The sequence below is a fragment of the Mustelus asterias genome, unplaced genomic scaffold (assembly GCF_964213995.1).
Source record: "Mustelus asterias unplaced genomic scaffold, sMusAst1.hap1.1 HAP1_SCAFFOLD_1437, whole genome shotgun sequence".
Taxonomy (NCBI): Eukaryota; Metazoa; Chordata; class Chondrichthyes; order Carcharhiniformes; family Triakidae; genus Mustelus; species Mustelus asterias.
The window spans coordinates 68,645-92,358 of record NW_027591382.1 but is presented as its reverse complement, the minus strand read 5'-3'; the positions used below and the strand labels follow the sequence as shown (position 1 = coordinate 92,358).

At 48.5% G+C, this 23,714-nt stretch overlaps 1 protein-coding gene across 1 annotated transcript in view; it reads right to left on the bottom strand.

Moving 5' to 3' along the window:
* Positions 1-662: 662 nt before the first annotated feature.
* Positions 663-23,714, bottom strand: part of LOC144488285 (1-phosphatidylinositol 4,5-bisphosphate phosphodiesterase eta-2-like) — a gene marked incomplete at its 3' end in the record, with an annotated part of 86,807 nt that continues 63,755 nt past the window's right edge. Inside the window, exons 5-9 of the mRNA XM_078206329.1 lie at positions 22,923-23,093; positions 12,481-12,574; positions 9,587-9,790; positions 3,920-4,040; positions 663-842 (exon numbers count right to left, since the gene is read on the bottom strand). Coding sequence (XP_078062455.1) covers positions 663-842; positions 3,920-4,040; positions 9,587-9,790; positions 12,481-12,574; positions 22,923-23,093 — 770 coding nt within the window. The remainder of the gene's footprint in view (positions 843-3,919; positions 4,041-9,586; positions 9,791-12,480; positions 12,575-22,922; positions 23,094-23,714) is intronic.

Genomic DNA, 23,714 nt, shown 5'->3' with positions numbered 1-23,714 from the left:
GGACAATTAGGGATTGGCAATAAATGCAACAGTTAGATTAAATAAAAAGGAATTCCACACGAGCATCCTCCCACTCTTTTACCTCCTCCTACCTTAGCTTTGGAGGTCAAAGAATTCCAGAAGGAACTCTGGGTTCGAGTCCTACGCTCGGTCTGGATGGCCAAGGGAGCACGTTCATCATGCGGCGAAACAGGTCAAATTGTAAATCCTTCCAATACGCACCACTGGCTGGCGGGAAGAGCGGGAGAGATTCCTGCTCAGCCACGGGATGGAAAGAAACTTGGAACCTCCGCCGTCATCATCCATAGATCCAGATTACAAGTTGCCAGAGCAACTCCGACTGCTTGGTGATCTGGATAGTGTTTGATCTTTCGGATTCTGGGAGGAAACTGGAGCACCCGGAGGGAGCCCATGCAGACATGGGGAGAAGGTGCAGACTCCACACAGACAGCGACCCAAGCCGGGAATCGAAGCCGGGTCCCTGGTGCTGTGAGGCAGCAGCGCTAACCACTGCGGAAGAGGGAGGGGCACGTTACCACAGCAACATCTGAAAATAATTAAATTGACAGTTTTCTTTTTCTCAGATTGGATTCAGATAAAATCAGTCTCGGAGAGAAACATGGCGCCATCCAGTCTCGCTAAATATTAATGAATTTGATTGCCGTCTCACCTTGACGAGGATCTTGCCCTTCAGGCTGTCCGGTGAAGGAAGTTGAACAATGTCATCAACATGCACTGAAGACACATCAAGTTTATCGCCGAGGATCTCACACAGGCACTGAGCCATCTTCTTCTGCTGGGGTACACTGCAGTGGTTTTCAATGGACAGGATGACTGGATATCTGCAATTCAGATTCAAAACACACATTCAACACAAACTGTTCAAACATGGCTGGGATTTTCCTGCCCCGTCCACTGGCCGGATCTTCCAGTCCCGCTGATGTCAATGGATGTTTGGCTGGCGATTCGCTTCCACTGCACCAGGATTGCAAATCCCGGCCAGTGTCACTCAGATATATCTGATATCACATTGACACTGTTGGGGCTCCTCTTCTAAGCATGGGGCTGAGCACCATTGCTGAGGCAGTGTAGAGGGAGCTTGACTCTGTATCTAACCCCGTGCTGTACCTGTCCTGGGAGTGTTTGATTGGGGACAGTGTAGAGGGAGCTTGACTCTGTATCTAACCCCGTGCTGTACCTGTCCTGGGAGTGTTTGATTGGGGACAGTGTAGAGGGAGCTTTACTCTGTATCTAACCCCATGCTGTACCTGTCCTGGGAGTGTTTGATGGGGACAGTGTAGAGGGAGCTTGACTCTGTGTCTAACCCTGTGCTGTACCTGTCCTGGGAGTGTTTGATGGGGACAGTGTAGAGGGAGCTTAACTCTGTGTCTAACCCTGTGCTGTACCTGTCCTGGGAGTGTTTGATGGGGGACAGTGTAGAGGGAGCTTTACTCTGTATCTAACCCCGTGCTGTACCTGTCCTGGGAGTGTTTGATGGGGACAGTGTAGAGGGAGCTTTACTCTGTATCTAACCCCGTGCTGTACCTGTCCTGGGAGTGTTTGATGGGGGACAGTGTCGAGGGAGCTTTACTCTGTATCTAACCCCATGCTGTACTTGTCCTGGGTGTGTTTGATGGGGACAGTGTGGAGGGAGCTTTACTCTGTATGTAACCCCATGCTGTATCTATTTTGGGAGTGTTGAAGCTACAGTGTAGAGGGAGATTTACACTGCATCTAACCCCATACTGTACATGTCTGGGAAAGTTTAATGGGGACCGTATAGAGGGAGCTTTACTCTGTGCTGTGCCTGTCTTGGGAGAGTTTGATGGAGCCAGTGTAACTTCATTGCAGTGTTAATGCAAGCCTACATGTGACTAATAAATAAACTTTAACTCTAGAGGGAGCTTTACTCGGTATCTGACCCAATGCTAGATCTGCTTTGGGAGTGTTTGATGGGGACAGTGTAGTGGGAGCTTTACTCATTAATCTAACACATGCTGTACTTGTCCTGGGAGTGTTTGATGGGGACAGTGTAGTGGGAGCTTTACTCTGTATCTAACCCCGTGCTGTATCTGTCATGGGAGTGTTTGATGGGGACAATGTAGAGGAAGTTTTACTCTGCATCTACATGGGCATTGTACCTGACTTGGGAGTGTTTCATGGGGACAGTGTAACTTCATTGCAGTGTTAATGTAAGCCTACTTGTGACTAATAAATAGAGGGAGCATTACTCTGTTATCTAACTCCGTGCTGAAACGGTCCTGGGAGTGTAGAGGGAAATTCACTCTATTTCCTCCCCATCCAGTTGCTGTGTTGGGAGTGTAGATGGGACAGTGTTGAGTTGCTGTGTTGGGAGTGTTGATGGGACAGTGTTGAGCTGCTGTGTTGGGAGTGTTGATGGGACAGTGTTGAGTTGCTGTGTTGGGAGTGTAGATGGGACAGTGTTGAGTTGCTGTGTTGGGAGTGTAGATGGGACAGTGTTGAGTTGCTGTGTTGGGAGTGTAGATGGGACAGTGTTGAGTTGCTGTGTTGGGAGTGTAGATGGGACAGTGTTGAGTTGCTGTGTTGGGAGTGTTGATGGGACAGTGTTGAGTTGCTGCGTTGGGAGTGTAGATGGGACAGTGTTGAGTTGCTGCGTTGGGAGTGTAGATGGGACAGTGTTGAGTTGCTGTGTTGGGAGTGTTGATGGGACAGTGTTGAGTTGCTGTGTTGGGAGTGTAGATGGGACAGTGTTGAGTTGCTGTGTTGGGAGTGTAGATGGGACAGTGTTGAGTTGCTGCGTTGGGAGTGTTGATGGGACAGTGTTGAGTTGCTGTGTTGGGAGTGTTGATGGGACAGTGTTGAGTTGCTGCGTTGGGAGTGTTGATGGGACAGTGTTGAGTTGCTGTGTTGGGAGTGTTGATGGGACAGTGTTGAGTTGCTGTGTTGGGAGTGTAGATGGGACAGTGTTGAGTTGCTGCGTTGGGAGTGTAGATGGGACAGTGTTGAGTTGCTGCGTTGGGAGTGTAGATGGGACAGTGTTGAGTTGCTGCGTTGGGAGTGTAGATGGGACAGTGTTGAGTTGCTGTGTTGGGAGTGTAGATGGGACAGTGTTGAGTTGCTGCGTTGGGAGTGTAGATGGGACAGTGTTGAGTTGCTGTGTTGGGAGTGTAGATGGGACAGTGTTGAGTTGCTGCGTTGGGAGTGTAGATGGGACAGTGTTGAGTTGCTGCGTTGGGAGTGTAGATGGGACAGTGTTGAGTTGCTGCGTTGGGAGTGTAGATGGGACAGTGTTGAGTTGCTGCGTTGGGAGTGTAGATGGGACAGTGTTGAGTTGCTGCGTTGGGAGTGTAGATGGGACAGTGTTGAGTTGCTGCGTTGGGAGTGTAGATGGGACAGTGTTGAGTTGCTGCGTTGGGAGTGTAGATGGGACAGTGTTGATTTGCTGCGTTGGGAGTGTAGATGGGACAGTGTTGAGTTGCTGTGTTGGGAGTGTTGATGGGACAGTGTTGAGTTGCTGTGTTGGGAGTGTAGATGGGACAGTGTTGAGTTGCTGCGTTGGGAGTGTAGATGGGACAGTGTTGAGTTGCTGCGTTGGGAGTGTAGATGGGACAGTGTTGAGTTGCTGCGTTGGGAGTGTAGATGGGACAGTGTTGAGTTGCTGTGTTGGGAGTGTAGATGGGACAGTGTTGAGTTGCTGTGTTGGGAGTGTAGATGGGACAGTGTTGAGTTGCTGCGTTGGGAGTGTAGATGGGACAGTGTTGAGTTGCTGCGTTGGGAGTGTTGATGGGACAGTGTTGAGTTGCTGCGTTGGGAGTGTTGATGGGTCACATGCCTTTGTGAGGCAGAAATATTGCTTGCCATCTGTGTTATAAGTGAGCTTGCTGCCTCTTTTCATTCGCTTGCTGCCATGAAAATGGATCAGAATCCCGGTACTCACTCGGACTTTGCAAAGGCGTACTTGTTGATAGTTTCAATCACATCTCGGAAGAGGATTTTGGAGGTGAGTGTGTATCCATGGTGAACAATGGGTTCTCCATCGGGTCCGTCCCAACAGTCAACTGCAAGACAATGTCAGCACTCATGAAAGGCAGAAATATTGGCCATTGGTTACAGTGGCCGCCATTGGTGTTGTTCTGATTGGTCTCATCTCTTATCTTCCAGATCTGGGGGGCCCATGGTAAATTCCCAGTTGCCAATCCCTTTCTCCTGTTGATTCCTGTGAGGCGTGTTGCTTTGCATCGTGTTTCGCTGCCCCCCTCCAGCCCCCTCACTCGGGGTATCTGCCACAGGCCTCAGGTTGTCCTTGGACACTCCATAGCTTGTTTGGTCATTTACACATTCTGATCTCTTAATGGACACTAATAGCACCATTCTCAGCCTTTATCACCACCATTCACATTCCCTTTGTCCTTTTGTCTATGACACCTTGCTCAATTATACCCTTCCCCTGCCCAGCCTTCCAGTATTATTCCTGCTGGATTTTTATACTGGCTGCTGGAATCTGAAACCAAAAGAGAAAATGCTGGAAAATCTCAAGCAGGTCTGGCAGTATCTGTCAGGAAAGAAAAGACCTGACGTTTCAAGTTCAGGTGACCCTTTGTCAGCTCTTTTCTCTCCTTACAGATGCTGCCAGACCTGCTGAGATTTTCCAGCATTTTCTCTTTTGTTTCCATCTTGGCCATCTTGGAGGTCCCCCAGCACCTAGAGTACCAATGGAAAATCTCGCCAACAACATGCAAAAAAGTTATTCTCGGAATCCTTTTTCCTGGAAAATCCTGCAAAAGAAGCCCAAAATATAACACAGTTCCCACCAGTTCAGTACCACCTGATACACAATGTAGACTGGCAGACTCAAGTCGGTAAGGGTGGAATGGAGGAAGAGTTCTTAGAATGCTGTCGGGATAGTTTCCTTGAACAGCATGTTACGGAACCGACGAGGGAACGAGCTATTTTGGATCTGGTATTGTGTAACGAGGTAGGTAGAATTAAGGATCTTATTGTGAAGGACCCTCTTGGGTCTAGTGACCACAATATGGTCGAATTTCTGATTCAGATGGAAGAGGAGAAAGTTTGGTCTCAAACCAGTGTCCTCTGTTTGAACAGAGGGAAATATGATAGGATGAGGGATGAATTGGCTAAGGTAGACTGGGAGAGCAGGCTGGCAGGTAGGATAGCTGAGGAACAGTGGAGGATTTTTAAGGAGATCCTTTTCAGTTCTCAGCAAAAATATATTCCAGCAAAAAACAAGGATTGTAAGAAAAGGGAGAACCAGCCGTGGATAACGAAGGAAATAAAGGAGAGTATTAAAATAAAAACAGCTGCGTACAGAGTGGCCAAAAATAGTGGAGAAACAAGTGATTGGGAAAAATTTAAGAAACAACAAAGAGAGACTAAGAAAGCGATAAAGAAAGGAAGGATAGACTATGAAGCTAGGCTAGCAATTAATATAAAAAATGATAGTAAAAGTTTTTATAAATATATAAAAAGGAATAGAGTGGCTAGAGTGAATGTTGGACCCTTGGAGGACGAGAGGGGGGAGTTAATAGTGGGAAATGAGGATATGGCTGAGTCTTTAAATAAGTTTTTTGTGTCGGTCTTCACGGTGGAGGACACAAATAGTATGCCAAATATTAACGATAGAGGGTTGGCAGCAGGAGAAATACTTAATACGATTAATGTTACCAGAGAGGCAGTGCTGGGTAGACTAATGGGACTGAAGGTGGACAAGTCCCCGGGTCCGGATGGAATGCATCCCAGGGTATTGAAAGAAATGTCAGAGGTAATAGTGGATGCGTTAGTGATTATTTATCAAAACTCGTTGCATTCTGGGGTAGTGCCGGTTGATTGGAAAACGGCTAATGTTACGCCGCTGTTTAAAAAAGGAAGGAGACAAAAGGCGGATAACTATAGGCCGGTCAGCTTAACGTCTGTAGTAGGGAAAATGCTGGAATCCATTATTAAAGAGGAGATAGCAGGGCATCTGGATAGAAATGGTTCGATCAATCAGACGCAGCATGGATTCATGAGGGGAAAGTCGTGCTTGACGAACATGTTGGATTTTTATGAAGATGTGACTAGGGCGGTTGATGGAGGAGAACCGGTGGATGCGGTGTTTTTGGATTTCCAAAAGGCATTTGATAAGGTGCCCCATAAAAGGCTGCTGAAGAAGATTAGGGCACACGGAGTTGGGGGTAGTGTGTTAAAGTGGATTGGGGACTGGCTATCCGACAGGAAGCAAAGAGTCGGAATAAATGGGTGTTTTTCCGGTTGGAGGAAGGTAACTAGTGGCGTGCCGCAGGGATCGGTACTCGGGCCGCAACTGTTTACCATTTATATAGATGATCTGGAGGAGGGGACGGAGTGTAGGGTAACGAAGTTTGCAGACGACACAAAGATAAGTGGAAAAGTGAATCGTGTGGAGGACGGAGAAGATCTGCAGAGAGATTTGGACAGGCTGAGTGAGTGGGCGAGGATATGGCAAATGGAGTATAACGTTGAGAAATGCGAGGTTATACACTTTGGAGGAAATAATAACAAATGGGATTACTATCTCAATGGAAACAAATTAAAACATGCTACCGTGCAAAGGGACCTGGGGGTCCTTGTGCATGAGACGCAAAAGCCCAGTCTGCAGGTACAACAGGTGATCAAGAAGGCAAATGGGATGTTGGCCTATATTGCGAGGGGGATAGAATATAAAAGCAGGGATGTCTTGATGCACCTGTACAGGGCATTGGTGAGGCCGCAGCTGGAATACTGTGTGCAGTATTGGTCCCCTTATATGAGGAAGGATATATTGGCATTGGAGGGAGTGCAGAGAAGGTTCACCAGGTTGATACCGGAGATGAGGGGTTTGGATTATGAGGAGAGGCTGAGGAGATTGGGTTTGTACTCGTTGGAGTTTAGAAGGATGAGGGGGGATCTTATGGAGACTTATAAGATAATGCGGGGGCTGGATAGGGTGGAGGCGGAGAGATTCTTTCCACTTAGTAAGGAAGTTAAAACTAGAGGACACAGCCTCAAAATAAAGGGGGGTCGGTTTAAGACAGAGTTGAGGAGGAACTTCTTCTCCCAGAGGGTGGTGAATCTCTGGAATTCTCTGCCCACTGAGGTGGTGGAGGCTACCTCGCTGAATATGTTTAAAGCGCGGATGGATGGATTCCTGATCGGTAAGGGAATTAAGGGTTATGGGGATCAGGCGGGTAAGTGGTACTGATCCACGTCAGATCAGCCATGATCTTATTGAATGGCGGGGCAGGCTCGAGGGGCTAGATGGCCTACTCCTGCTCCTATTTCTTATGTTCTTATGTTCTTACGGTGCTAAAGGTAAGCAGTTTGCAGGTGTGCCCATAGAATCCTAGAATTTTCATAGAATCCCTCCAGTGTAGAAAGAGACCATTCGGCCCATCGAGTCTGCACCGACCACAATCCCACCCCCAGGCCCTAATCCCATAACCCCACACATCTATCCTGCTAATCCCCTGACACTAGGGTCAATTTAGCATCGTCAATCAACCTAACCCGCACATCTTTGGACTGGTACTGTAAAGGGCCACTTAAAAACCAATACGTATTCTATGCTTTAATTGTGTTTTGCTTTTGTAAACCTCTGTTCAGAAACTCACTTGGGAAGAAGACTTTGCGTTTGTTCAGCGGTTTTTGTAAAGAAAGCGGTTACCAATTTATTTTTGTGACAGTTGTAATTTTATAAAATTGCAGCCATTCTGAGCTGACAGTTATAATGGAGATATTAATGTCGATTGTAATAAGTTCTTTGAGAAGCTGTGGAACATTGTGATGACTGAATTTTCACTGACTATGAATCAGGTGTCATTAGATAACAGGCCGATGCTCTGATAGTACTGTCTTTTACTCTGCATTTGCTTTGTAGACTTTCTTTCACTGCCTGAATTATCAGTTGGCAGAGAGAGAGAAAATCTTCTTTTAATCTCATCTTGCATCATCTGCTTCTGCCCAAATCGCTACAGTGCAGAAGAAGGCCATTCGGCCCTTTGAGTCTGCACCGACCACAATCCCACCCAGGCCCCTATCCCCGTAACCCCACATATTTACTCTGCTAATCCCCCTGACACTAAGGGGCAACTTAGCACGGCCAATCAACCTAACCCGCACGTCTTTTGGACTCTCGGAGGAAATCGGAGCACCCGGAGGAAACCCACGCAGACACGGGGAGAATGTGCAGACTCTGCACAGACAGTGACCCAAGCTGGGAATCGAACCCAGTCCCCTGGTGCTGTGAAGCAGTAGTGCTAACCACTGTGCTACCCCCTCACCCACCCCAAACACATTAAACATAAAACGAGCTGAGATTAATGATTATCCCTTTTTGGACAATACAAAAAAAACATTTATATTGCACCTTTCATGGCTTCGGGATGCCCCAGAGTGCTTTAAAGCCAATAAAATACATTTTTGCCGCACAGTCCCTGTTGTAATGTAGCAAATATGACAACCAATTTGCACAAAGCAACCTCCAAAAAAACAGCAATGTCTTAATGGCCAGATAGTCTGTTTGCACTGATGTTGGTTGAGGGATGAATATTTGATTTGATTTGATTTATTATTGTCACATGTGTTAACATACAGTAAAAAGTATTGTTTCTTGCGCGCTATACAGACAAAACATACTGTTCATAGAGAAGGAAATGAGAGAGTGCAGAATGTAGTGTTACAGTCATAGCTAAGGTGTAGAGAAAGACCAACTTAATGTAAGGTAGGTCCATTCAAAAGTCTGACAGCAGCAGGGAAGAAGCTGTTCTTGAGTCGGTTGGTCCGTGACCTCAGACTTTTGTATCTTTTTCCCGAAGGAAGAAGGTGGAAGAGAGAATCTCCGGGGTGCGTGGGGTCCTTAATTATGCCGGCTGCTTTGCCGAGGCAGCGGGAAGTGTAGACAGAGTCAATGGACGGGAGGCCGGTTTGGTCAGGACACAATTTAAGTTGATTTATTAGTGTCACAAGTCGGCTGATATTAACATCGCAATTAGGTTACTGTGAAAATCCTCGAGTTGCCACACTCCTGTTCGGGAACACTGAGGGAGAATTTAGCATGGCCAATGCACCTAACCAGCACGTCTTCCGGACTGTGGGAAGAAACCGGAGCACCCGGAGGAAACCCACGCAGACACGTGCAGACTCTGCACAGACAGTGACCCAAGCCGGGAATCAAACCCGGGTCCCTGGCACTGGGAGGCAGCAGTGCTAACCACTGTGCCACCGTGCCGCCCACAGGGGAGAAACCCCCTGCTCTTCTTCAAGATCTTTCACATTCATCCGAGCGGACAAATGCAGCTGCAGTTTAATGTCTGATGTGAGAGTCAGCACCTCGGACAGTGTCGCACTCCCTCGGCACTTCACTGGAGTGGCAGCCCCGAGGTGATGCACTCAAGTCTTTGGAGCGGGACTCGAAACAACAACCTTCTGACTCGGAGGCAAGTGCCACCATTGACACATTTTTCAAAAATGTGGATGTTTTAGGTGATGGAGATTCGGAGTGATATTCGTACCCGCCGCTAAGTGAGGCGCATTCCTGAGAGAAATGTATAAAACAGACCCAGAAAGGGAAAGTGAGCATCCTCGGTCTTACCTTCAACACAGCGACAGCCAGTTTGTAGCACCCATGCGTACATGTCCACTCGGGACTGGGACATCAGCTGGTCCCCCATCAGGTAAGTGTTGTGGGAGGAAGCAATGTAATAGTCAGACATGGGTTGTGTCATGTCCTGGTTGATTTTGTAATGTTCAGGGTTAAAGATGTCACCTGCTGGACTCCGCATGTAGTTTGTGAAACCTGTGGGATTGAAAAGAAACATTTTCAAATCCACCACTTGTGGAAGAGTCTCGGGGAGGTGATGGCCTAGTGGTATTATCACTCGACTAATAATCCAGAAACTCAGCTCATGTGCTGGGGACCTGGGTTCGAATCCCGCCACAGCAGATGGTAGAATTTGAATTCAATTTAAAAATATCTGGAATTAAGAATCTACCGATGACCATGAAACCATTGCCGATTATCGGAAAAATCCATCTGGTTCACTAATGTCCTTTAGGGAAGGAAATCTGCCGTCCTTACCCGGTCTGGCCTACATGTGACTCCAGAGCCACAGCAATGTGGTTGACTCTCAACTGCCCGTCAAGGGCAACTATGGATGGGCAACAAATGCTGGCCCAGCCAGCGACGCCCGCATCCCAAGAATGAATTTTAAAAAGGCGGGCACGACCAAAATCAGAGCTCGGGGGGGAGGTGAGGAAATTCTTCACCCATACACAGAGTGATAGAAGTGTCAAACTCTCTCCCACAAAGACAGCCGATGCTAACGCAATAGACTATTTAAAATCTGAAAACGATGAAGTTTTTTTGTTCGAGAGACATATTTTGGGGTACAGAATTCAGGCAGTTGGATCAGGCTGCGATATAGAGCAACCATGATCTAATTGAATGGTGGAACAGGCTCAAGGGGCTGAATGGCCTCCTCCTCTTTCTATGTAGAATTATCAATAAGCAGCCTGGTAAATGGGATGGAAGATAAAAGAAGCCGGGGTATTGGAGGATCTACTGTTCCTGTCATCAGATATCCAGGGGCTGATTTTTTTTTTTTACAAGGAATAAGATCTCCAGGCAATGACCTCACTGCAATAGCCCCAGGTTACACCTCCTAACGGGGACAATGATAAAATTAATGTTGTATATCAGCGTTAACAGAGAAAGTTCATTTTATTTCAGAAAAATTAGACATGATCGGTATCCTCTGACTCCTGTTGGAAAAGGGATGTGAGGATGTGTTTGTGGGTCTGTGAATTCACGTGAACACACGTGTATGCTTGTGTATGAGTACATGAATGTTAGTGAGTATGTATGTGCATGTGTGTGTGCACATGTGTGTATTTTTGTATGTGTTTACACTTGTGTGTGTTTTTGTGTGTGCGTGTATATGTATGTTTTCCTGTGTGTATCTGTGTATGTTTTCATGTGTGTATTTGTGCATTTGTGTGCGCATGTTTTCATGTGTGTATTTTGTGTGTGTGTGTATGTATGTTTTCGTGTGTGTATGTTTTTGTGCGTGTATGTTTTTGTGTATGTATGTTTTTGTGCGTGTATGTTTTCATGTATGTATGTTTTTGTGCGTGTATGTTTTTGTGTATGTATGTTTTTGTGCGTGTATGTTTTCGTGTATGTATGTTTTCGTGTGTCTATGTTTTTGTGCGCACATGCATATATGTGAACTGTTGATAAAGGGCCAGGGTAAAGGCTCGCTCATGAGATTAATAGTCTGCAAACGTCCACTGTCGAGGCAGAAACCTGAGGACCGGCTGCCTGGGCAAGGTCCCAGAGGATGGGCCGTGCCTGTCAGAGACAAACTCACAATGAAACATTCAGCGCTGCAGCATGGGGCACCAACCAATGGAGGAGCCCCATACTGAGAGGTGGCTGTGAGAGCACCAATCAGAGCTCTGAATTTGCTGATAGGCTCATTTGAATTCATTGAGCCTATCAGCTGTCAATGCAAAACAACATCAGGCTCCGATTGGTGGAGTCCCCCTCGAGCGGGAAAACACTGTTCCAGATATTGAGGTGGTGGTTTCTTAAGAGCAGTTTGAAGGGATCTCCTGATTGTCTTGTCTTAAGTTTCTGAACTTTCCATTAGTAAAGCAATAGTCTGGTTTCGACATTCGGGCCTGGCAGCCTGAGGCAACATGGAGTCACCAACCTTACATCTGGGTGTGAGCCTGTGAGGCTTTCAGCGAGGACCGAGGAGGAGACACTGGGTGGGACTTTGCAGCCTCACTCGTCCCGAAACCTAAAAATCCCGCCCAAGGTCAACGGGCCTTTCCATGTTCTGCCCCTCGCCCGCTCTGATTCCCGTGGCGGCCAGGGTGGTAAGATTCCGGCCAATGGCCGTCCAGGGGAGCAGCGGGGTGACCCTCAGCCTCCAGGTCAGAGCTGAGGAGGGTGGACGGGCAACCAATCAGCCAAAGAAAGAACAGAGGGCAGACTAGATAAAGCCAGCAGCAGCCAGGCAGTGAGCCAGGAGCACAAGCAGTCATCGAGGCTCAAGACTCAGCCACCTGAGCAAGAGGTGAGCAGTCCAGAGTTTCGAGGGCTTGGCAGACACCGGCATGGTCTTTGGGGAGCAGTGGGGTGACTCAACCAGAGGCCAGGGCCGAGAGTGAGGAGGACTGGGCAACCGGACAGGCGAGGGCAAAAGTAGCGGCCAAGCCAGGTGTAGCCAGCAGCAGCCAGTAAACCTCAGCATACCTGCGAGCTTAGGTTGTCAAGGGGAGCATCTGCAACAGGGGCAACGTGATCCTAAGCCAAGGCTGAGGAGGGCAAAGAAACCACGTCATGGTGGGGGGGCCTGGCAAGGAGGCAAAAGGCAGGGCTCCCATTAGCGTAAGTCTGCCTCTGGAGCCTGTGGAACCACAGCAAGGAGTCGTCAAGAGGAGGGATTGGGGGGGTGGGCTGGGGAGGCACAAACTTACCATCAATCCCGAGGACCCCTTGTTTCTGGTTCTCCAGACACGGCTCAAACTTATCAACGATCTCCAGACAATGCTCCTTCACAACACCGGTCATCTGGTGAGGAGAGAGATGAGAGAGATTTACAGATTCATTCACCTTTGTGTCTCATTAGACATCGTGCTGGACACACAGGCAGCTGGATGTTTATTCACAGGGGCTGCTTCCTAATCCTGTTGCTCAGTAGCGCAATGTGCCCTGATTACTCACAGCGACTGAAGGTTCAACAGTGTTCAGGCCTATCGACCCGCGGAAAGATAATAAGGTTGGTGCTGGCCACAGGGGAGCTGTTAGTTGAGAGCGAGCAGTCAACATCTCTCTGCTCATTCGATTCTGGCCTATTGCACAAACCCCAGTGGGGTAGAGATTTGGGAATTTATAGCAGCTACTTCTCTCAAGCCTGTTACATTTAAACTACTGCCATTTCTCAACTTACTCAGATACTTTAACACAAAATGTTACTTAGGAAAGCGAAACATAACTGCTTGCAAACTAAATTCCAGAATTACTGTGCGCACAGTTGAAGTTTTTTTTAATTCAATCGTGAGGCATGGGCGCCGCTGGCTGGCCAGCATTTGTTGATGATGTGGAGATGCCGGCGTTGGACTGGGGTAAACACAGTAAGAAGTCTCACAACACCAGGTTAAAGTCCAACAGATTTATTTAGTAGCACAAGCTTTCGGAGCGCTTGCTGCCCCTTCGTCGGGTGAGTGGGAGTTCTGTTCACAAACAGGGCATATAAAGACACAAACTCAATTTACAAATTGTGGCGAGACTTCTTACAGCATTTATTGCCCATCCCTAGTTGCCCTTGAGAAGGTGGTGGTGAGCTGCCTTCTTGAATCGCTGCAGTCCACGTGCTGTGGGTTGACCCACGATGCCGTCAGGGAGGGAATTCCAGGATTTTGACCCAACGACTGCGAAGGAACGGCGATATATTTCCAAGTCAGGGTGGTGAGTGGCTTGGAGAGGAACTTGCAGGTGGGGGTTGTTCCCATTTATCTGCTGCCCTTGTCCTTCCAGATGCAAGTGGTCGTGGGTTTGAAAGGTGCTGCCTAAGAATCTTTGGTGAATTGCTGCAGTGCATCTTGTAGATAGTACACACTGCTGCTACTGAGCGTCGGTGGTGGAGGGAGTGGATGTTTGTGGATGTGGTGGCAATCAAGTGGGCTGCTTTGTCCTGGATGGTGTCGAGCTTCTTGAGTGTTGTTGGAGCTGCACCCATCCAGGCAAGCGGGGCGGTATTCCATCACACTCCTGACTTGTGCACCTTTATGCTTGAGATAATTTTTTTAAATGGAGAAGCAGAGGTAAAGGATCCAGGTCCGTGGTGCAGGAGACATCCAAACTGGGAGTCAGAACGCTGAGTTTAATCAGGATTTAGGATCAACAATAGCGTAGGAAGATGGGGGTGATTGCAGGAGGAAGGGAAATCCAGTTGAGTGAGTCAGTGCAGGAGAGGGTGTAATTATAATTTGAAACAATTGCTGCATTCAAAGCATATTGTAAATTAAGCAATGATCTTTGCACAATTTTCTGAAGCAGTTAATTCCTGAAGAAATCAGAAATGGAACAAGTCAAAGGTAAAGGTAGAATTTCACCAAAATTCAATGGTAAAAAAATGAGAATTTGCAAACAGTCTCTGAAAATACCCAATCCGTTTCCCACAAAGCTGATCAGATATTGGTATTTACATCGGCTGAGTATTGACATCAACTGGTCAAATACTGATACATCTACTGGCTTAATATCCACATGGGCTGGCCAATATGTGGAGTTTGCACATTCTCCCCGTGTCTGTGTGGGTTTCCTCCGGGTGCTCCGGTTTCCTCCCACACTTCAAAGATGTGCAGGTCAGGAGGATTGGCCATGCTAAATTGCCCCTTAGTGTCCCAAGATGCGCAGGTTAGGGGGATTAGCGGGGTAAATTGTGTGGGGTTATGGGGATAGGGCAGGGGTGGGTCTGGGTAAGATGCTCTGTTGAAGAGTTGGTGCAGACCCAATGGGCCGAATGGCCTCCTCCTGCACCGTAGGCATTTTATGAATATCAACATAGGCGAGGTCCGTATTGACTCATAGAATCCTACAGTGCAGAAGGAGACCATTTAACCCATCGAGTCTGCACCGACCATGATCCTACCCAGGCCTTATCCCCATAACCCCATGTATTTACCCTAGCTAATCCCCCTGACACTAAGGGACAATTTAGCATGGCCAATCCACCTAACCCAACATCTTTGGACTGTGGGAGGAGACCGGAGCACTCGGAGGAAACCCACGCAGACACGGGGAGAATGTGCAGACTCCACATAGACAGTGACCCAAGCTGGGATTCAAACCCGGGACCTTGGCGCTGTGAGGCAGCAGTGCTAACCACTGTGTCACCATGCCAACTGGTTAAATATTGGTAGATATGACGGCTGAATGACCTCATCAGAGAGAGGGAAAGAAAGAGAGAGAAAGAACAGTGAGAGTGAGACAGAGAGAGACAAAGAGGGAGAGAGAGAACCGGCAAGATTGAGACAGATAGAAAGAGACAAAGAGGTAGAGAGAGAGAGGAGAGAGAGAAAGAGAGAGAGAAGTGAGCTGTCATTCCAACCTTAGTTTCAGCTGTGATTTACAAACTGTACGACTCCCTGGAGCCCAGAAATGAAGTGGAGGGGAGCCCTGAACTGTGTCCGTCAACTTGAGAATCATTAAAAACAAATCACAGATCTATTTATAAGAAGTAAAACTCAATTCTATTTCAGCATGGTGTGAAATTCTGGGGCACTGTCACCTTTTAAACTGACAGTATTTAGATCACAGTGCTGGCCGTGTATAAGCATCTATCATCGAATTGCATGGTTGGATCTCGCACCCATCACCAAGGACAGAATGTGTAGAAATGTGAATTTAAGATAAATCAAAAAGAGAGAGCTGAAAGTGTTTATTTTCGGAGCGTGCACAGCCTGTGACTTGTGAACATTTCAAACACTGGGATTGAATTTTCAACCCGGAATGAGGGCGAGAAGAGGCGGCTGGCTACGTAATTTCATGCCACTAGGCAGGCTGCCATGATGGCGCCATCCTTCCCCCGCGAGCCATATTGCTGGATCGGGGAGATTGGGGAGGACAGCTTTCCACCCACAAGCAGCGCGTAGCTTAATAAAAACTAATTCAAAGATCAATTAAAGCCATGAATGAGAAAACGATTGGAATTTTCCAGTCCCCCTTCCGTGGCTTTGGCAGCGTGGCAGCTGTCTGGAGCTGGCCTCCTGCTGTTGACGGACTGGCGGAGGGCCAGGACTCCAGGCAGACTTTGAGATCAACCCCTCCACCGCCCCCCCCCCCCCTCCACCTACCCAGCCGCAGAGTGTCTCACTCAGTAATGATGGCCCAACAGCTGTTGCCAGGCTCTACCACATGAGCCGCCTCAAGATGGAGTCATGGAATCGCTACAGTGCAGAAGGAGGCCATTCGGCCCATCGAGTCTGCACCGACTCACTGACAGAGAGTCCCTTACCCAGGCCCACTACCCCACCCTCTCCCATGGCTAATCCCCCTAACCTACACACCTTAGGTCTATAGTGGTCACGTCACTGGACTAGTTGTCCAGAGGCCCAGGATGATGATTAGGGGACATCAGTTCAAATCCCACCACGGCAGTTGGCAACACTTAAGTCGAATTAATAAATCTAGAATATAAAGCGAGTCTCGTTGACAATAACCCGGATAACTATCATCAATCGCTGTAAAACTCCTTCTGGTTCATCAATGTGCCCTAAGGGCGGAAATCTGCCATCCCTACCCGGTCTGGCCCACACGTGACTCCAGACTCCACAGCAAGGTGGCTGACTCACAACTGCCCTCTGCAATGGCCGAGCGAGACACTCAGTTCAGTGGCAATCAGGAGACACCCTCTCTCTCACTCTCAGCAGCTCCTTCCAGGCAGAGGGCCTCTCCTCCTCCTGGTCCTCCAGCTTCAAGAGCTCACCCACCCTCAGCTGAATGGCAAGCACGAGCGTGCCTCTGGCCACTGACTGGCTAATTCGGGCAAAATCAAGTGACTGCTGCCAATATGGTGCGGTGTTGAAGCTACAATTTGATCCTGACGTCAGGGCCCCGAGCCAAAAGGGAAAATACTGCCCCTAGTGCCCGCCGGAGTGAGGGCGGGGGTTGGCGTGAGGATGGGGTGGGGGATGGGTACAGGATTGGCGGGGGCAGGGGTGGCTAGGATAGCTTTGCGGGAGAGATGAGGGCGCAGGACTGAAGCCTGTGCCATCTTCAGTCTGAATAGCACCAATAACAGCCACACGGGCGGTAATGTGTGTCAAATACATTTGAGGTGATAAAGAATGGAGCTTGAGCTTCAATTTTAGCCTGTGTTTAGCACAAGGCGCCATCTTGGTAAAGGAGTTGACGTGTGCACCAGGATCTGGCCACCCTGTGGATGATTAAACAGCTTGTCGCCACTTCAATTGCTAACACTCATTTAAGAGATGACAGTGGGTGTTGGTGGTGATTGCTTCATCGAACACCTTCTCTCTGCTGGAACCAGCTACTGGGGCAGGAGCACAATGTAGACGCTGACTTCAAGCATTACTTCAAGCGGTAGTCACCATTTCGCTTCCACTGGCTGCTGGAGCTGGGAAGAGGATTTCAGAAACACACCAAGAACATTTGTTCTGGAAATTCTCTCAGGATGTCACCTCAGAGTGAGTGCTTTTCAACTCCACCCTGCAGGAGTTACCAGGAGGATGGGGGGGTGCTTGGTTATGGGTTATCGTCCACGGCCTGGATGAGGAATGGGAGGAGGATTCTGAGCCCAGGCATCGCAGTACCAGCTGCTGCAGGGGAGAAAGACAGGAGTGTGAGGTGGTGTCCTTATCCCTTGCCAATATGGGATACCCCCCTTCCTCAGATCCTCCTCCACCAGAGCTTCTAGTTCCGCAGATGAGAACCTGTGCACCCTCTCCCTCAGTCCTGCTGTGTTGCCACGTGGCAACCAAGGCTCTTGGTTGGAAGATGGAAGTAAATGTGAGGAATCCACATCTACCACTCCATGAAAAGTGCATCTGATCAGCATTGAGGTGGCACGGTGGTTAGCACTGCTGCCTCACAGCGCCAGGGACCTGGGTTCAATTCCGGCCTCGGGTGACTGTGTGCAGTTTGCACATTCTCCCCGCGTCTGTGTGGGTTTCCTCCGGGTGCTCCAGTTCCCTCCCACGTTCCGTAGATGTACAGGTTGGGTGGATTGACCATGGTAAATGTGTGGGGTTACGGGGACAGGTTGGGGGAAATGAGCCTGGGTAAGATACTTTCTCTGTCAGACAGTCAGTGCAGATTCGATGGACTGAATGGCCTCTTCTGTACTGTAAGGATTCTATGAACACATTTTGGTTCCCCGGCTGGTCTCAGTAAAGGTCACAAGGCCAGTGCAGCGCTTGCTACTCGTCGCTGAGTGAGAAGGTTGTGAATCCCACTCCAGGGACTGGAGCATGTGACCTAGGCCGATTCTGCCATTGATTGCCACATCACGCTACCTGTAACCATTTGGCCTGGGCTTTCAAAATCTCACTAACTGTCCTGGCTTGAGACAATTCACACCTCCTTAACCTGTGCTTGACCCTCTCTCCACTCGCATTGTTTGTGCCTGTTAAGACTTGATTACCTGTTAAGACTCGCATTCCAACCATTATCTTGTAATTGAGTCTGTGTCTATGTATGGCCCTGTTTGTGAACCCAACTCTCTGCTCACCTGATGAAGGAGCAGCACTCTGAAAGCTCATGATACCAAATAAACCTGTTGGGACTTTACCCTGGTGTTGTGAGACTTCTTAGTGTGCCCACCCCAGTCCAACGCCGGCATCTCCACCTCATGGCTACCACCAACACCGCAAACCGCCGGCTCAAAGTGGAGAGGATCTCCAAGAAGATTGCGCATATCGACACTCACCCTGATGAAGGAGCAGTGCTCCGAAAGCGCGTGATACCAAATAAACCTGTTGGACTTTAACCTGGTGTGGTGAGGCTTCTTACTGTGCCATTGATTTACTGAGGGAGGGGGGAGGGCTGCAGTGAGCGAAGGGTTAAACTGGTCCCAGCCTGTAGTCCCAGCTGGATATTAAAGGTCCCACGCTAATATGTTGAAGGAAAGCAGGCAAGTTTCCCCCTGTGTTTTGGCCAAACTTCTCCCTGGATCAGGATCATGGTGAACAGTTTACCTGCTCGTTATCACCTTGCTGTTTGAGGGAGTTTGCTGTGGAAAGATTGGTGGCCGCAGTTTCTACGTTACAACCACACTTCAGAAGGACTTCATTTACTGTAAAGCACCTTGGGACACCCTGAGGTCCTGAAAGTGTGACGCACATAACTCCTTTTCTCCTGGATCAGGGAAGAAGGAGGTTGTAGGGTGGGAGGGAGGAGGGGGAGGGGGTGAGATTCTGAATCAGCCAGGACTCCTGCTGCTGGGTGGATATTGGCAAGGACGAGGTTGGCCGTCGCTGGGAGGCCCCACATGGTTGAATAGCCCGCAACATGCATCACCTCGGACACTTGATGGTAAGGAGGAGCATTGCTGGTCCCAAAAGGATCGTACCCCCAGCAAAGGGCAAAGGCAGGAAATAGAAATGGGAAGAAAATAACCCACGGGCAGAGGGTCGTCACGGTGGCACAGTGGTTAGCACTGCTGCCTCACAGCGCCAGGGACCCAGGTTCAATTCCCAGCTTGGATCATTGTCTGTGTGGAGTTTGCATGCTCTCCCCGTGTCTGCGTGGGTTTCCTCCGGGTGCTCCGGTTTCCTCCCACTGTCCGAAAGATGCGCTGGTTAGGTGCATTGGCCATGCTAAATTCTCCCTCAGTGTTACCCGAACAGGTGTCGGAGTGTGGAAACTAGGGGATTTTCACAGTAACTTCATTGCAGTGTTAATGTAAGCCTACGTGTGACCCGAGTAAATAAACTTAAAAAGACGTTAACCATTTGGTTGGTTGATGTGAAGCTGGACCCATGTTTGGATGGTGAGAGTTCAGTGCACTGTCAGCAGAGCCTACAGGGGGCAGTATCGAGCAGCAAAGGGTAAGTGGGATTGAATGGAGTTGATTGGATTGCTTTTTAAATATAGGAAGAGATTTTAGGAGTTAATGTTACTGTCCTCTCGCCTGCTCAGATTGGTAATGATGCAGGCAGTGGGTGAAGATGTTATTATATCATGTTAACACCTTGGGAAATAAGCTTAGCTACATTATCCTTCAGAAATATTGGGCAGAGACAAGGTAAACACAGCTGTCTGTTTTTAATATTGCCAACCCAGAAACATGTGGGAAAATGCCTGCCTCAGCATGTGGAAGAGTCTGGGGAGTCCCACTTTGCCTGGACCATTGATCCATTTACTGGGCCCAGAACATTGCATTGAGCTGTTGAACAAATTACACATTAATGAGCCACATTATATTTAAAGCTTTATCATCAGTCCGCAATAGGCTGGAGTTTAAACAAAGTTAATGCGAAGCTCCTTCACAACCTCACTGTCTTCCAGTCAGCAAATCAGCCTATTAAACACCAAGCTCAGAGTCAATGCGACTCGATTTTTCCCTTTCAACAAAACAAAGAACAAAGAACAATACAGCACAGGAACAGGCCCTTCGGCCCTCCAAGCCCGCGCCGCTCCCTGGTCCAAACTAGACCATTCTTTTGTATCCCTCCATTCCCACTCCGTTCATATGGCTATCTAGATAAGTCTTAAACGTTCCCAGTGTGTCCGCCTCCACCACCTTGCCTGGCAGCGCATTCCAGGCCCCCACCACCCTCTGTGTAAAATATGTCCATCTGATATCTGTGTTAAACCTCCCTCCCTTCACCTTGAACCTATGACCCCTCGTGAACGTCACCACCGACCTGGGGAAAAGCTTCCCACCGTTCACCCTATCTATGCCTTTCATAATTTTATACACCTCTATTAAGTCTCCCCTCATCCTCCGTCTTTCCAGGGAGAACAACCCCAGTTTACCCAATCTCTCCTCATAACTAAGCCCCTCCATACCAGGTAACATCCTGGTAAGCCTCCTCTGCACTCTCTCCAAAGCCTCCACGTCCTTCTGGTAGTGTGGCGACCAGAACTGGACGCAGTATTCCAGATGCGGCCGAACCAACGTTCTATACATCTGCAACATCAGACCCCAACTTTTATACTCTATGCCCCGTCCTATAAAGGCAAGCATGCCATATGCCTTCTTCACCACCTTCTCCACCTGTGACGTCACTTTCAAGGATCTGTGGACTTGCACACCCAGGTCCCGCCTCTCCGCCTCTCTCTCTCTCTCTCTCACTTTCTCTCTCTTTCCCTCCTGCCTCTCTCTCCCTCACTTTCTCTCTCCTCTCTCACTTTCTCTCTCTCTCACTTTCTCTTTCATCCCCTTTCTCTCTCTCTGTCCCCCTCTCTCACTTTCTCTCTCTCTCTCTCTCACTTTCTCTTTCTTCCCCTCTCTCTCTCTCACTTTCTCTCTCTCTCTCACACTTTCTCTTTCTCCCCCTCTCTCTCTCTCACTTTCTCTCTCTCTCCCCCTTTCTCTCTCTCTCCCCCCTCTCTCACTTTCTCTCTCTCTCCCTCATTTTCTCTCTCCTCTCTCGCTTTCTCTCTCTCGCTCCCTCTTTCTCTCTCTTTCTCCCCCCCTCTCTATCTCACTTCCTCTCTCCCCCCCCCACTTTCTCTCTCTCTCTCACTCTCTCTCTCTTTCTCTCACCCTCTCTCTCACTTTCTCTCGCTCCCTCTTTCCCTCTCTCTCCCCCCTCTCTCTCGCTCTCACTTTCTCTTTCTCTCACTCTCTCCCTCCCTTTCTCTCTCCTTCTCTCTCACTTTCTCTCTCTCTCTCACTCTCTCCCCCCTCTCTCAAAGACTTTGTCCTCCCAAACTTGCTGCTGCCTTTAACTCCGACCTCTTGCACTCTCCCTTTCCCACACCCTGTCCCCACCTCACCGTTCTTCGCCATCATTGAGGCTGTGCCTTCAGATATCTCGGCCCCACTGAACTCCCTCCCTAAACCACTCTGCTTCTCCACCACTCTCTCCATTTAAAACCCACCCCTTTCACCAAGTGTTCGGTCACTCCCTCCTAATCACTCTCTGCTCTTCTGATTCTGTGACTGTTTCCCTGATAGATACCTCTCGGTTGATACACTGCTATGGCTATCAATCCTGCAGGACCTCCTGCTTTGTTGAGCTCAATAGATTTTTTTATCAAGTCCTCAATCCAGCCTTTTGACCATCGCACCAATATCCCTCAATCCAGCCTATCCACCATCTCTACAATATCCCGCAATCCAGCCTATGTCTCTCTCTCGCTCTCTAGTAGTCCCACAAAGCAAGGAGGAGGTTTGGTATGGAGTGCAGTCTATGGTGAGGGTTTGTGCCTGGAGTTATTTCTGTGGGGGAGGCGATTATGTTGCGGCTATCACATGATTCTGGCTGTCCAGGAATCTCTGCTGCTCTTACTGTCTGTCAGAGGACATTGGAAGAAATGTACAGATTGACATTCAACGTGTTTGGTCACGTTATGACCAGGTCCTGAAGTGATTCCGGCTCAAACCTACACACCTACCATCTCTCACCAATATATCTGGATCCCACCCTAGAAACATTGCAAACAGGAATAGGAGTAGGCCATTTGGCCCTTCGAGCCTGTTCCACCATTCAACATGATCAGGGCTGATCCTCCATCTGAACAACATAGTCCTGCACTCTCCTCATATCCCTTGACACCAATGTATCTAATCCCACCATTTTACTGATATCCCTCAATCTCACCTACCCAGCATGAGTTTATGATACTTTATGTCAAAAAACAGCCGGCCTTTTCTCTTCATAGAATAGAATCATCATAGAATCCCTACAGTGCAAAAGGAGGCCATTCGGCCCATCGAGTCTGCACTCATCACAATCCCACCCAGATCCAATCCCCATAACCCCATGTATTTACCCTGCTAATTCCCCTGACACCATAGGCAATTTAGCATGGCCAATCAACCAAACCTGCACATCTTTGGACTGTGGGAGGAAACCAGAGCACCCGGAGAAAACCCACGCGGACACGGGGGGAATGTGCACACTTCACATAGACAGTGACTCTTGCCCCAAGTTATTTGTTTCAAACCTCTGTTCCTTAATTAAAACTCTGTCTGCTGCCTCATTTAGCTCCGCACTGACCGAAAATCAAGCAGGAAATCTTTCTGGTCTGCCCGCCCTCCCAGGACTGTGCTCCAGTTAAACAAACAGGCCGGACAGTTACCCGCCAACCATTAGCAGTCTAATCCAAAACATGTCTTGGATGGGCCAATGACATGTTCTCGGCCCAGTATGAGTCTTGATTGGGCATCTACATAAAGAAGGCATCGCTCTGCTTCCAACTGACTCAGACTCACACTGCTCACCTTCTGCTCCACCTCCAGAAATCTCTTCAGGTCATCCGAGTCTAACTGGTCCTTGTGGTTACTGTACATCAGCATCAGGAGATAGAGATCCCGCCGTGTGGACATCATCTTGTAAAACGCGCAAAACTCTTCAAAGTCCAGCGTCCCTTGGTTTTCATCTGTGTCTGCCTCCTAGTGACAACAGAAAGAGAACTTCCGTTACAACATTCCCCGATTCTGTATCATTCTCTCACTCCCTGCAGCACTCAAAAGGAAATTAAGTTAAAAAAATCTTAATACTTTGCAAAATGCCAAAGAAAGAAAGACTTGCATTTATGTAGTGTCTTTACAACCCTCAGGACATCCGAAAGTACTTTACAGCCAATGGAGTACTTTCCAACAGTGGCACAGTAGTTAGCACTGCTGCCTCACAGCACAAGGGACCTGGGTTTGATTCCCAGCTTGGGTCTGTATGGCGTTTGCACATTCTCCCTGTGTGTGTGTGTGGGTTTTCTCCTTCAGTCCAAAGATGCGGGTTATGTTGATTGGCCATGCTAAAATTGCCCCTTAGTGTCAGGGGGATTAGCAGGTTAATGGGGGTTCAGACTGTTGGAGGAGAGCAGGGTCATGGGGGTAGGGGCTGGGTGGGACTGTTGTCAGTGCAGCCTTGATGGGCTGAATGGCCTGTAGGAGTCTATGATTCTATGACATTGCACTCCGTCTTGGGTTTGATCTTAACCAAAAGGCAGAGTTTTTTTAAAGAAGAGGAGATTGTTGGAGGGATAGGTGACAAGATACTATGGAGGCTTTTTT